The sequence below is a fragment of the Hyla sarda genome, unplaced genomic scaffold, assembly GCF_029499605.1.
Source record: "Hyla sarda isolate aHylSar1 unplaced genomic scaffold, aHylSar1.hap1 scaffold_771, whole genome shotgun sequence".
In the NCBI taxonomy this organism is placed as follows: Eukaryota; Metazoa; Chordata; class Amphibia; order Anura; family Hylidae; genus Hyla; species Hyla sarda.
Genome location: NW_026610794.1, coordinates 1572 through 16893, shown reverse-complemented (window position 1 = coordinate 16893; position 15322 = coordinate 1572). Strand labels below are relative to the sequence as shown.

The 15322-nt window shown below is 40.5% G+C and overlaps 1 protein-coding gene, 2 non-coding genes and 1 pseudogene across 5 annotated transcripts; all 4 read right to left on the bottom strand.

Annotated features, from left to right (window-relative positions):
* Positions 1–192, bottom strand: LOC130346048 (U2 spliceosomal RNA). The gene has a single exon (XR_008884429.1). It is a non-coding gene; the product is annotated as a U2 spliceosomal RNA (small nuclear RNA).
* A 348-nt stretch (positions 193–540) lies between these two features.
* LOC130346001 (uncharacterized) lies at positions 541–5322 on the bottom strand. Of its 3 annotated transcripts, XM_056554516.1 has the most exons (6): positions 3815–5322; positions 3431–3565; positions 2300–2348; positions 2168–2209; positions 1415–1504; positions 541–752 (listed from the first exon to the last, which is right to left on the bottom strand). In XM_056554516.1, exons 1-6 carry the CDS (start codon positions 5105–5107, stop codon positions 691–693), a joined length of 1671 nt encoding a protein of 556 aa, XP_056410491.1. In that variant the 5' UTR covers positions 5108–5322; the 3' UTR covers positions 541–690. The 3 variants fall into 3 exon arrangements, 1 of the variants encoding a protein (XP_056410491.1); XR_008884387.1 differs by lacking the exons at positions 2168–2209; positions 2300–2348 and having other exon boundaries at positions 691–752; positions 1446–1504; XR_008884386.1 differs by lacking the exons at positions 2168–2209; positions 2300–2348 and having other exon boundaries at positions 713–752.
* A 2101-nt stretch (positions 5323–7423) lies between these two features.
* LOC130346049 (U2 spliceosomal RNA) lies at positions 7424–7631 on the bottom strand (annotated as a pseudogene).
* A 7183-nt stretch (positions 7632–14814) lies between these two features.
* Positions 14815–15005, bottom strand: LOC130346041 (U2 spliceosomal RNA). The gene has a single exon (XR_008884424.1). It is a non-coding gene; the product is annotated as a U2 spliceosomal RNA (small nuclear RNA).
* Positions 15006–15322: the final 317 nt, after the last annotated feature.

Genomic DNA, 15322 nt, shown 5'->3' with positions numbered 1-15322 from the left:
GGGTGGTGCACTGTACCCGAAGATACTGCCATATCGGGTCAATGCATAGGGCGACGGAAGCAAGCTTCGAAATCGGCCCCCGTTCTCAAAAATCCATTTAATATATGGTCCCCAGATAGGGGACGTATCAGATATTAAACTGATAAGAACAGATTTTTTTTTTTTTTAACTTGGCTGCACCTTCACAGGTACACACCTATTTTATTTAAGTTTCAAGTTTTAACATAGTTACATAGTTACATAGCATTAAAACCAGGGGAACATAAAAAACTTACAATTTTACAATTTCACATATGCCAGTCGGTAAAATGCCATTTTAAGAATGCAAACTCATCACTTTGTTTATCGATTAAAAGATAGATGTACATTTCACTTAATATCATTCCAATAACATCATCGAAAGATAAAATGTCCTTTTTAAATAATAAAATATTCCTATTTTTCCACAGAGCTGCCTTCACACAGTTTATTATTTGCCATGCCTTCCGTTTCTCTTGTTCGCCGGGACAATCCAAACACCCATATAAAACCATATTATAGTCCAAGTCTTTTATAGCAGCAATTTTGTTTAAAAGTGGCAGCATTTTAGTCCATATCCTTCTAGAAAAATCACATGTCCATAAAAGATGTAAAACAGTCTCCTCTTCGTGGCATCCCTCTCTTGGACACTTTGCTGTGCTTGCAAATCCTCTACGGTGTTGGAAAGCCCGGCACGGAAGGCAACTGTGGATGCAGCTCCAGGATAAGTCCTTCTGTGAGTTAAAAAGATAAAATGAGTTCACAATTCTCCAGATTTCTTTACATTTATCATCATTAAAATTTCCAACTTGGCACATGTTAATATTGTTTAAAATGACTCTCGTAAGTTTTTTCCCATCGATTAGAATATCTTTACTAAAATCAAACAGTTTAAAAAGAGAAACAATCTTTTCTAAAATACAATAAGTAATAGGGAGGTTAAAAGCATAAGGGTGTTTAAGATCTGTTTCAAACCAACCATGGTGTCTCATGAGATTACCAACATTATAGCGCAAAAAGAACGACCAATAGTTGTCTTTAAAAACATTCTTAAGACACAATGAAAAGAATTTTGTATAAAGGAACGCAGTAAAATCAGTAAAACTTTTCCCCCCTTTCTCTTTAGGTTTAGATACAATTTCTCTTTTTAACTTCTCATATTTGGAATTCCAAAAAAAGGTGTAACAGACTTTTGAGACTTTACGTATTATATGTGTGTTAGGTGGGAACACTAAACTTAAATATAAAAGCAAAGGTAAAATCACCATCTTTAAAATCAGCACTTTTCCTTCCATTGTAAGGTCTCTTAGTCTCCATACACATAATTTTTGGTTCACCTTTTGCATTGTTAGCTCCCAGCTTTCGTTTCCATTATTTAATTCATTAAAATACACACCTAAAATTTTTACTTTTTCTACTACCGGTACCTTTATGTCTCTTGTATCCAGCTTGCCGACTTTTAAAATCTCGCACTTGTTAAAATTCACTTTAAAACCAGAAGCACAACAGAAATAGTTAATTTGTGTTAAAGTTTTTTTAAGTGCCAGGCTATCTTGACATGTCACTGCTACATCATCCATATAACTGACTACTTTAGCTTCAAGACCATTTCCTCCGGGGAGCCTTATCCCACGGATCTGTTTATCACCTCTTATGACACATAAAAGTGGCTCTAGTGCACAAATAAATAAAAGGGGTGATAGGGGGCAACCCTGCTTCACACCAGATTTTAAAGGAACCATTTCAGTCTTAAAACCATTAATTAAAATTTTGCTAAAACAGTCATTATAAAAGGCTTTGAGTGACGTTAAAAAACCTTCTGGTATGCCCATTTTATTTAAAACATTAAATAAAAAACAGTGCGAGACTCTGTCAAATGCTTTTTCAAAGTCTATTGTTAAAATTGCTAAATTACTTTTCCTTATTTTAGCATCTTCTATTATATCTTTTATGAGGTTTAAATTTTCCCACATGTTTCTACCCGGTATACCACACACTTGATTATTATGTATTAATTTATCTATAACATTTTTTAGTCTGTTTGCACATATTTTAGCCATTATTTTATAATCAGCGTTTAAAAGGGTTATTGGTCTCCAATTCCTAATATCCTCTTTATCACCTTTTTTAAAGAGCAGAGAAACCTCACCCATTTTCCATGACTGTGGTAAAATCTTGGTATTAAAAACATCTGTAAAAAGAGATAAAAGATCATCTTTTAAAACCTCATAAAAAACCTTATAAAATTCGATTGGCAGGCCATCAGACCCTGGTACTTTACCCAAATTAAAACTGTTTATGGTATCCAATATTTCCTTCTCTGGGATAGACTGTAAAAGAAAGGATTGAGAATTATTCTCTAAAACACGTTCTATTTTGTTTAAGGCATCGTTCATGAAATTAGCATCTATTTTTTTCTCATTAAAAAGTTCCCTATAATAACATTGTACTTTAAATAAAATTTTATTCATCTCCACTTCTCCTTCTAGTTTTTCGATATGGACTCTTTTTTGATTAGATTTTTTAAAAAAATATCTTGTACATTTTTCGTTATTTTCAATATGTTTGATTTTAGCTTTAAAAATGATCTCTTTACCTTTTTCATTTAAAAATGTTTTTATTTCTTTTTTAATGTTAACAATATCATCTTTTACATCTATCCCTATATTGTGCAATTTAAAAAGAGTTTGAAGATGTGTATTTAAAATATCATAACAATGTCTTTTATCTTTAGCTTTTTGGATACCTTGTTTTATAAAAAAATCTTTAGTTTTTTTCTTCATATTTTCCCACCATACTTTTATATCTATATTTGGGTCTCTATTATTTTTACATTTATTATAAAAATTGGCGTATTCTGTTAAGATTATTTTATCTTCTAAAAGAGATATGTTCAATTTCCATGAACCAATACCCCTCTTAAAACCAGGAACAGGATTTAAAACAAATAGAAGACATTTATGATCAGAAAATATATTAGTTAAAAGCTCACATTTGGCAGGTAAAACATTTTGAGAAGAGAAGATAAAATCAATCCTCGAGCTACAATTCACATTACTCCATGTAATGCCTTCAGTATCAGGTAAATTTGGATTACATTTTTTAAAAACATCTATAAGCCTAAAATCTAAAGTAATATTTTTTAAAATGTTAGATGTCTTATCATAATTTCTACTAGTAGCTCGAGAATATCTTTTCTCACCTCTTAAAACACAATTAAAATCCCCAGCTAAAATCAAAGGATAAGAATCATTAATAAAAAGAGGTAAAATCTCTAACATCTCTTCTCTTTCTTTTTTATCAGGTGAACCATAAAAGTTTAAAAACTGCCATGTAAAACCATTTATAAAAGCTTTAACTAATAAAATCCTTCCTGGTAAAATCTCTTGCTTAAAAATTATATTAACATTACCCTTAAAAAGTATAGCAACTCCTCCAGATTTAGATGCGTTGGACCCTGACCACACTGAGGGGCCATGCTTCCAGTCTTCTTCATATTTCTTGTATGATGCTTGGTGAGGGATGCCACATTCCTGTAAGAAGAAAACTGATGCAGACAAAAAGGATAAAAAATTAAAAATAGCAGTTCTTCTTGCGTGTGTCTTAAGGCCCCTCACATTGAGGGAGAGTCCATGGAGCGCCATCATTAAAGGTTACAGAGAGACCACTTTCAATATCTTTGTGCACATTCTATCTCATCCTCATCAGCCAGACCCCCAAAACTATCATTTTCCCCTTCTGATCTCACTGTCACCAGAGATTCCGGTGAGCTGCTACCGTCTGACTCCTCCATTACCTCCTCCTGAAGATCCTCCGGTAGGGGACTAAGGAGAGGATTCCTCTTCGCCGGAACAGGGGTTGTCCCGTCTCCGTCACCTTGCCCAGTGTCCATCTCCTCCCCGGGATGACCTGTCGGAGCCACCCCGGGCAGCTGGTCGGGCACAACGACTTCCACCGTGTCGGGAACCATGGACGAGTTGCCTGTTTCACTTGGGGAGGGGGCTGGAACACCTGATGGCATCCCTACCCCCCCCTCTTCTTCCACAAACGCCTCTTCTCTTCCTGTTCCGGTCTTTCTTCTCTTAGCCCCAACATTTTCTGGCTTCCTCAGGGGGGCACTCTGAGGCTTGCTGACAGCTTCATCCAGGTTACTACCCCTCTGCTGCGAGAGAGGAGCTCCTGTCTGCCATGCTTTCTTCTCCTTTCTTCTTACCTTCATGCTGGAGGGTTTCTCATATCCATCTTCATCAGAGGTAGCAGACTCACCATGTTGATCAGTTGGGTTTTCTTCTGGTTTGCTGTCTTCTCTGTTCATATGACGGGGGTCTGGCTGGCTTCTCTGTTGTTTCTCTTTGTTTCTGTGAGGACAAGAAGCATACAAATGGTCAACTCTGTAACATAAACTGCATTTCTTTTCTTTTGTGCATTCTCTGGAGGAGTGCTCAGTGCTGCCACAATTTGTACATGTACTCTCACATACGTTTTTATCATGTCCATATCTTCTACAAGCTCTGCAGAAATTGGGCATTCCTGGGAAAAACACGTCACCATTTACATTTCCTAACTTGAACCGAGCTGGAGGCATAACCTTTCGTCCTGGGAGTAATAGATCTTCTTTGAACTCAACCAGAAACTTCCACTTAGAGGACCATATTCCACACTCATTCATCACTTTCCCTCTATTTATAATTTTTTTACAAAAATTCCTTAAAAACACAACAATTTCATCTTCTTTAACGTATGGAGAGTACATTTTTATAACTAAAAGCATAAGTTCATCGGGAAAGTGCTCAACAATTCTTATTCCACTCAAGCGGGCATCTCCGCTTACCTTCTTCATCTGTATAACAAAGTCCTTGTAAATACCTCCTTCCGTAAAAGTAACATCGTATACTCCTCTTTTCGGATAATCTTGGATGGATAATATCTCATGCTTCCTTAATCCAAAGACGCCCAGCAGAACTTGCTCCACGATGTACTTCAGGTCCCGGTTCTTTCTCTGGTCCTCCAAGTACGATATACGTACTGAGTTCTTGAGCTTGGCATAAGATGGTACCATGCCTGGATCTCCGTCACTGGCTGACGCCATGCTCACAATCAAGCGCACCAAAGAGACACTAGGTCCCTAAGGCAAAGGGGGATCGCAACTCTACACTGAGGTGGGCCCCCTCCCCAATAGCAGCAAGGGACTTAAGCCCAACGAAGGGCGATGTCCCAGGGCCGAGGAGGGGGGTCTCAGAGCACCCACAAAAGCAGGAACCGGATCAGCCAAGGTATATCCCTATACCTTAGCCAAAAGGCCGAGAAGCGATAACCGTGAAAGGGGCGGGCCCAACAAGGTGCCCTTCATGGGCACTATCACTGCTTGCTGTCAGGGAGGCTGCCAGACAATTTTCCATGCACACTCTGGGCTGGGGGGCAGTCAACCACCAGTACACACAGCAGAACCTAAACCCATACCATTATTGCTAAGCAGCAAGACAGGGGCCCATTGCACTCCCACGGGGCCTTTTTAAATGCAATCCATAACCCGGATTTGCCAGGAACCCTTCTTACTCCTCCTACTTGCATGTGACACTGGGCTTAGGATCTGCATAGGAAACACACACACAAGCACACACCTACCTTTGTTGCCTGCAGATGCCTCCTTGGCTGTCCCCAAACGGTATCAAACCAACACCCACGGGAAGCTGTAAGCATAGAGGACATGCCTGCACCCCATTGGACTTACCTGTGTGGGTTAAACCCGGGTTATTTGACAACCTATGGCGGTGATGGTTCTGCTCAGGCAGAGCAGTGCTGATGCTCCTCATAAAGCTGTCGCTGCTGTGAAGGTTCTAGGTGACATCACAAATCCCTATGGTTACATACACAACAAAGCTGGGTTGTTGTTGTTTACACTCTGCAAGGCCTGTGGAAGTGAGTGACATCATAGCACTGTAGTTCTGAGGGTTCTAGATGGATGCAACAATCTCCTGTTGCTTCTATGAAGGCCATAATAGACGACATCACCAAACAGCTCCATAGTCACATACACAGCAAAGGAGAGATGTTGTTTACACCTAGTGATGTCAGTGGTATTGAGTGACATCACAGCACAGTGCTAAGGCTCCTGGGCCTGGACACAGCAGCGGCTGCAATATCTCAACGGAGAATACGTTTATATATATGTGTGTGTGTGCGCGTATATATATATATATATATATATATATATATATATATATATATATTTCTCCGCCGAAATCACTTTTAAACCCATTTCCACCTTTTTTTCCCTTCTCTTCCTCTTACTTTTTTTTCACGTTTTTTTACGTTTTTCTCCTTTTCGCCTCTTTTCTGGGCGTATTATTCTTCTTTTTCTTCTTTTTTTTCGTCTAATGCATACCCCATCAGTGCAGCAATGCTTATTCAATACCGCCAGCAGATGGAGACACTGGGGGATAATTTTCTAAGGATTTATACTGATTTTTCCTGTCTGAATTTGTCGCACAGAAAGTTGCAGGCCAAATATGTGTGACATTTCTGCGACTTTAGCTTCTAGAGCATTTTTACAACATTATACATAGGTGCTGAATACATAAAAAGCGACTGTTCAGCGACAGACAAGTCGCATCGGCTGAAAGTAGGCCAGAATGTCAGTCCATGTTGGAGCAGGTTTAGATACAGTCTAAAGTATAGATCTCAAAGTCTGTGCACAGAATTTAGCAAGGGCCTCGCACCTTCTGATGCATCAGGTAGGTGCACAATAGCATAGCCTAACCCTCTGTACTTTGGTCTATATTGATGCGGGACATAGACAGCCAGCTGATGACCAATCCATTAGTGCAATGGATGGCTGGAAGCATTTGTCTTTGCCTTTGCAATACCACAGAAGCAATGCATGGTCAATGTACAGCAATGACACACCTGTGTGAACAGCCAGGAGACCCCCCCCCCCCCATGTTATGTTACATAGTTACATAGTTAGTACGGTCGAAAAAAGACATATGTCCATCAAGTTCAACCAGGGAATTAAGGGGTAGGGGTGTGGCGCGATATTGGGGAAGGGATGAGATTTTATATTTCTTCATAAGCATTAATCTTATTTTGTCAATTAGGAACATTCAGCACCCACCCGCTATCAAGGCAGCTGCCTATCATGTCATGCCCTACCTGCACAGGTGTGCTGGCTACTCAAATGATCCAATTAAGGAGGCCATTTAGTCAGCAGCAGCAGAAGTCCTGTGCCTGGACGCTCCAACAGCGGCCAGACACAAGCAGAAGCAGAAGCAGCAGAAGCAGCAGCAGCAGCACCACCTTTTGTTTTTTGGCTGCAGCAGCAGCAAGGCCCACAGGGCTGGCTAGCTGGCTAGCCAGCAAGCAGGTAGCAATGAAAGTAGGAATCTTTCTTTTTAACCCTGTAAGGGGGTGGTGCACTGTACCCGAAGATACTGCCATATCGGGTCAATGCATAGGGCGACGGAAGCAAGCTTCGAAATCGGCCCCCGTTCTCAAAAATCCATTTAATATATGGTCCCCAGATAGGGGACGTATCAGATATTAAACTGATAAGAACAGATTTTTTTTTTTTTTTTTTTTTTTTTTTTCTTTTTTTTTCCTCAGTTACAGACTATTGTTTGGACGATCATCAGGTCACCTACCAAGACTCGTCACTTAAAACAATATCTGAAAAAACATCATACGGAAAAAACTAACTAAGGGAACCGAGTGCCAAGAAAAAGTGACCAAACAACAAAACAAAAAAACATGTCAAAAACAATCACAGAAATTGGTCAAAAACTTACAGCTTTCTCCTTTACGTACTTCTTATAAATTTTTCCATCGTGTATGCATCCAGATTTTCTCCGCTTCTTCTTCACCAATTCTCTTTTTGTCCAGTAGAAAGATAGTAAAAATCCTTCCTAAAAACAATCTTTTCAATTCCCTCGGAGAAATAACAACATTTTTAAAAACAAGCAAATTGCGTGAGTCCCATAAAACCTCTTTAAAAACAGAAAAAAGAATCCAATTAGTACGTGTATCTTCCTTTTTACTAAGATCTTGACCAATAAAAACTTTCTCAAAAGAAAAACTGTTATATCCAGTGAGTTGGATTAAAAACTTCTTTAAAAACATAAAAAATTCTTTTGCATAAAAACAGTCCCAATAAAGGTGCACTAAGTCTTCTCTACCTCCACAACCCTCTCTTGGGCATCTGTCACTTATTCTCAAACCTCTTCCATTTAAAAAAGATCGGGTTGGGAGGCAGCCATGAAAGGACATCCAACTAACGTCTTTTTGTCTGTTTGATAGTCCAATAACTTTAAAAAACTTCCAAATCTTCACAGACTGAGCATTAGTGCAGAATGGTACTTCATATAATCTCTCATTTTTCCTTATTTCTTGTTCTATTTTCTTTTTATCAGGTTCACCTAAAGAGCTCAAACCAAATTGATCATTGAAAGACCTGAGGAGCACATAGAAGGTAGGTATCACATGTGCTATGGGTCTCCTCAAATCCCTCTCACACCAGCCCCATTTGGAAAACAACCATCCTGCAAGGTATTTACTCATGTCTGCCGCCCTATTATTGCACTGTATCAATTTAAAAATTAAAAGAAAATAGTGCACCTTTAAAAACAGATCAATGTTTGGAAAGTTATATCCGCCCAAATTCATACTCTTCATCACTTCTTCTCTTCTCATTTTCTCCATCTTAGACCCCCAGAAGAACACAAAAAGCTTCCTTGTGACTCTCCTAGTCCATAACTTCCCTGGAGGAAGCACCATAGCCGTATACAAGAGAAGCGGTAGGATTACAGACTTAATGATAAGAACTTTCCCTTTAAGTGACAAGTTCCTTAACCTCCAGAAGGATAGCTTCTTCTCAATTTTACTGTCCAAAGTCTCATAACTTTTCTTTCCTTTGAGGTCTTTATCAAATATCACTCCTAGCACTTCAATGTCTTCTTTTTCCTTAACACCATCCACTACTATATTCTCTTGGTTCCCAAAACTGCATAATTGGCACTTCCCCCAGTTCACATTCATCCCAGCCACACAACAAAAAATCCTCACATGCAAATTTACTCTGTTGAGATCTGCTTGGGATGTACAAGTAAAAACCACATCGTCCATATAACTTAAAACCTTTAACTTACTACCATCACTACCTGGAATAAAAACACCACTCACACATTTATCTTTCTGCACATTCTTCAACAGGCCCTCTATAACGCATATAAACAGAATTGGGGAGAGTGGGCATCCCTGTCTGACTCCAGACAAGACATTAAAAGCAGGCCCCACATGCCCATTTACTAAAATCTGACTTGTCACCCCATGATAAAAACTCATAATAACAGATAATAACTTTTCTGGAATACCTAAGTGTTTTAAAGCAATGAACATAAAATCATGTGCAACCTTATCATAAGCCTTTTCGAAATCTATGGACTCAACAAACAGTGCATTCTTGTTAAAGTTACTGTAATAAATAGAGTCTCTTAAAAGCAATAAATTATCTGTTATTTTTCTTTTCGGTACTGCACAAACTTGGTATTCTCCCACAAGGTGGTCCACTACATCACTCAGTCTATTAGCCACAATCTTAGCAATTATCTTGTAGTCACAATTTAATAAAGTTATAGGTCTCCAATTTTTAAGATCTCTGCCATCACCTTTTTTATGAATTAATGTTATGACCCCTTTCTTCATAGATTCAGCTAAAACACCTGAGTTAAAAACATATTGCACCACCCGTGTAAACTCTTTACTTAAAATATTCCAGAACGCGGAATAAAACTCAGCGGGGAGACCATCACAGCCTGGTGTCTTCCCTTTGGCCATCTTATCCAGGGCCTGCTTGATCTCCCCTTCACTAACATCATCAATCAAAAAATCTACTTTTTCAACAGGAACATTATTTTCCAAAATATTACAATAATCATTCATCTCCGTCTCACTGGCTCTGCTCTTATTACTAAAGAGTGTCTCATAAAATCTGCCAATCTCCTTCACCATCTCCTCTCCAAAAACTTCCCCCGTAGGGGTAAAAACAGATTTAAAAACACCTTTAGCATTAAAACATTTTTTAAAGAAATACCGTGTACACTGCTCATTTTCTTCTAGGTGCTGCACTTTAGACTTATATACAATATTCCTTCCCTTTTCCAACAACCTTTTTTTCATCTCCCCCTTCACCTTAACAATCTCATCCTCCACCTCCACACCAACACGTTTAAACTTATAGAGAGTCTCTAACCGGGATACAAGCCTTTCATCACTCCTCCTCTTCTCTTGTGCTCTCTTTATGCAAAACATCTTAAAGAAATTAGAAAACTCTCCTTTAGCCCATTCCCACCACACTAAGACATTACTAAAATCAGGTTGTTTAGAAACACAGGATAAAAACACATGATTAAAACCAGCCATTACTTCCTCATCTTCCAATAGACTTACATTTAATTTCCAGAGCCCCCTCCCAAAATGAAGGGACTCTGTGACACTTATCTCAGCCGACACCATCTTGTGGTCTGAGAAAGTTGACATCATTTGATTGCACCGGACCACCTTAATCCCATCAGAGACCAGGATGTAATCGATCCGGGATTTACAGCGGCCACTATCTGATATGTACGTATATCTTTCATCAGTGCTAACCATCAGTCCAACATCAGTAAAATGCAAGTCTTGAATAATTTGATTTAAAACATTGGAAGTAATATCAGTTCTAACCTCAGCAGAGCTCTCACGATCATTGACGGATCTAATGCAGTTAAAATCGCCAACAATAATAGTATCTTCACGACCAGGGATAAAAAACTTAAGGGACTCTAAAAAAGACAAACGTGCTTGTTTTTCTGCTGGAGCATACACATTAAAAATTCTCATCCTCTGGCCCAAAACCTCAAAAATTAAAACCATACAACGACCAGGTACTAAAGTTTGGCAATTTAAAACTTTAATGTCCCTGTTTCGCAATAAAATCCCAACACCTTCATTTTTGTTTTCTGCACATGTGGACCAGAAGGACTGCCCACACTTCCACTCATTTGCATAAGGTGCTGACTTTATTGCACACTCCTGTAAACATATCACATCACTTCTAACATTCTCAAGAATATCAAAAATTGCAGCTCTCCTAATTTCAGACTCAATACTTCTTACATTAATAGTTGTTACAACCAAAGTCATAATAACTAGGAAAAGAAAACCAAATGCTTTAAAATCCATCTTAACTTAGAAATTAACATTTTGGCCTTCAACTTTCCTATGTAAACTTGCAAAACAATCAGGCGACCCTATGTTAGAGTCCCTGTCTATTTCATTATCACTACCAAGAACAAGGGCTTCCTGATCCTCAGACCAGCTCCCTGTCTTACACCTTTTATTCACAACCTGCACATCCTCATCTTCCTCCTCCTCTTCTTCCTTACTGCGAGAAACTCTCTGACCAGGTGTTAGAGATCTCTGAGATGACCCAACAACTTCCATTCCCTCCTCCTCCCCCACAATTGGGTTTGGACATTCAATATCATCCATAGCCTCTTCACTAGAAAGAACATCACCATACACTGTCTCAATTTTCTCCACCACTTTCACTTTTTTTGCTTTTTTCTTTTTCACCAAGGTAAATTCACCTCCCACACCTGTCTCCTCACCAGTCACAGCAGTGGAAACACCCTCCTCCCCTGACCTCTCCTGAGTGCTAATGTGCTCCACTATCACAGAACTTTCCTCAGCCACCTGTGCCACATTAACACTTACACTCACACTCTCACCAACTCCAGGAACAAACCTCCCTCCCCCTTTTTCTCTTTGTTCTCCTCTATTCCCAGCTGCATCAGCATAACTTCTCTTCTTTTTATACCACATATCACAGCCTCTTGCCAAATGTTCCTCACTTCCACAGATATCACATGTCTTCTTCTCTGTACAAATACTTGCTTCATGACCAGTTTTCCCACAATTTCTGCAACATTCTCCTTTCTCAGGGCAATAATCCTGCACATGGCCATAGGCATGGCACTTTCTACAATATTGCAACTGGCCTTCATAAAAGCAGAAACCTCTCTCTCCTCCGATAGAAAACACCTGTGGTATGCTCTTCCTTCCATCTTGCATTCCTTCATCTTTTTTAAATTTTACAATAAACTTTCTCTTACAATTAAAGTACCCAAACTTGTTCTTAAGTCTTCCTATAAATTTCACTTCCTCGCAATACCGGAACAAAAAGTTTGTAACCATTTCATCAGAAACCTTAGGATTATACATGTGGACAATTACTACCTTTGTTGTATTCATAAATAACGGTTCCACTTTAATCTTCTTCATTATAGCAGGCTCACTTTTCCTCTTCATTTCTTCAAGATCCATATAGACTCTCTGGCAAATCTCAGAACCACAAAAAGTAATATCATAAATTCCTTGCCTAGGAAAATCCTGTATAGCCAATACATTCCATACCTGTAGGTAATCAAGCTTGCGAAGAATCTCCACAACGATTTGGTCAAGTCCGATCGTCCCCCGGTGCTCGCCAGGAACGTAGATCCGCACCGTGTCCTCAAGTCCACGCGCCTTCTCGCTCATTTTTGCAGGTAAAACCCACGATCGCAGCTCAGCAACAATCCAGGGCCCCCCGTAAAGAGGGCCCCGATCACCACTCCTTTCAACCCAAACCACGCACAGAAATCCACACGTGATCTTAGCCAAAAGGCCGAGAAGCGATAACCGTGAAAGGGGCGGGCCCAACAAGGTGCCCTTCATGGGCACTATCACTGCTTGCTGTCAGGGAGGCTGCCAGACAATTTTCCATGCACACTCTGGGCTGGGGGGCAGTCAACCACCAGTACACACAGCAGAACCTAAACCCATACCATTATTGCTAAGCAGCAAGACAGGGGCCCATTGCACTCCCACGGGGCCTTTTTAAATGCAATCCATAACCCGGATTTGCCAGGAACCCTTCTTACTCCTCCTACTTGCATGTGACACTGGGCTTAGGATCTGCATAGGAAACACACACACAAGCACACACCTACCTTTGTTGCCTGCAGATGCCTCCTTGGCTGTCCCCAAACGGTATCAAACCAACACCCACGGGAAGCTGTAAGCATAGAGGACATGCCTGCACCCCATTGGACTTACCTGTGTGGGTTAAACCCGGGTTATTTGACAACCTATGGCGGTGATGGTTCTGCTCAGGCAGAGCAGTGCTGATGCTCCTCATAAAGCTGTCGCTGCTGTGAAGGTTCTAGGTGACATCACAAATCCCTATGGTTACATACACAACAAAGCTGGGTTGTTGTTGTTTACACTCTGCAAGGCCTGTGGAAATGAGTGACATCATAGCACTGTAGTTCTGAGGGTTCTAGATGGATGCAACAATCTCCTGTTGCTTCTATGAAGGCCATAATAGACGACATCACCAAACAGCTCCATAGTCACATACACAGCAAAGGAGAGATGTTGTTTACACCTAGTGATGTCAGTGGTATTGAGTGACATCACAGCACAGTGCTAAGGCTCCTGGGCCTGGACACAGCAGCGGCTGCAATATCTCAACGGGGAATACGTTTATATATATGTGTGTGTGTGCGCGTATATATATATATATATATATATATATATATATATATATATTTCTCCGCCGAAATCACTTTTAAACCCATTTCCACCTTTTTTTCCCTTCTCTTCCTCTTACTTTTTTTTCACGTTTTTTTACGTTTTTCTCCTTTTCGCCTCTTTTCTGGGCGTATTATTCTTCTTTTTCTTCTTTTTTTTCGTCTAATGCATACCCCATCAGTGCAGCAATGCTTATTCAATACCGCCAGCAGATGGAGACACTGGGGGATAATTTTCTAAGGATTTATACTGATTTTTCCTGTCTGAATTTGTCGCACAGAAAGTTGCAGGCCAAATATGTGTGACATTTCTGCGACTTTAGCTTCTAGAGCATTTTTACAACATTATACATAGGTGCTGAATACATAAAAAGCGACTGTTCAGCGACAGACAAGTCGCATCGGCTGAAAGTAGGCCAGAATGTCAGTCCATGTTGGAGCAGGTTTAGATACAGTCTAAAGTATAGATCTCAAAGTCTGTGCACAGAATTTAGCAAGGGCCTCGCACCTTCTGATGCATCAGGTAGGTGCACAATAGCATAGCCTAACCCTCTGTACTTTGGTCTATATTGATGCGGGACATAGACAGCCAGCTGATGACCAATCCATTAGTGCAATGGATGGCTGGAAGCATTTGTCTTTGCCTTTGCAATACCACAGAAGCAATGCATGGTCAATGTACAGCAATGACACACCTGTGTGAACAGCCAGGAGACCCCCCCCCCCCCCATGTTATGTTACATAGTTACATAGTTAGTACGGTCGAAAAAAGACATATGTCCATCAAGTTCAACCAGGGAATTAAGGGGTAGGGGTGTGGCGCGATATTGGGGAAGGGATGAGATTTTATATTTCTTCATAAGCATTAATCTTATTTTGTCAATTAGGAACATTCAGCACCCACCCGCTATCAAGGCAGCTGCCTATCATGTCATGCCCTACCTGCACAGGTGTGCTGGCTACTCAAATGATCCAATTAAGGAGGCCATTTAGTCAGCAGCAGCAGAAGTCCTGTGCCTGGACGCTCCAACAGCGGCCAGACACAAGCAGAAGCAGAAGCAGCAGAAGCAGCAGCAGCACCACCTTTTGTTTTTTGGCTGCAGCAGCAGCAAGGCCCACAGGGCTGGCTAGCTGGCTAGCCAGCAAGCAGGTAGCAATGAAAGTAGGAATCTTTCTTTTTAACCCTGTAAGGGGGTGGTGCACTGTACCCGAAGATACTGCCATATCGGGTCAATGCATAGGGCGACGGAAGCAAGCTTCGAAATCGGCCCCCGTTCTCAAAAATCCATTTAATATATGGTCCCCAGATAGGGGACGTATCAGATATTAAACTGATAAGAACAGATACTACACTTGATCTTAGCCAAAAGGCCGAGAAGCGATAACCGTGAAAGGGGCGGGCCCAACAAGGTGCCCTTCATGGGCACTATCACTGCTTGCTGTCAGGGAGGCTGCCAGACAATTTTCCATGCACACTCTGGGCTGGGGGGCAGTCAACCACCAGTACACACAGCAGAACCTAAACCCATACCATTATTGCTAAGCAGCAAGACAGGGGCCCATTGCACTCCCACGGGGCCTTTTTAAATGCAATCCATAACCCGGATTTGCCAGGAACCCTTCTTACTCCTCCTACTTGCATGTGACACTGGGCTTAGGATCTGCATAGGAAACACACACACAAGCACACACCTACCTTT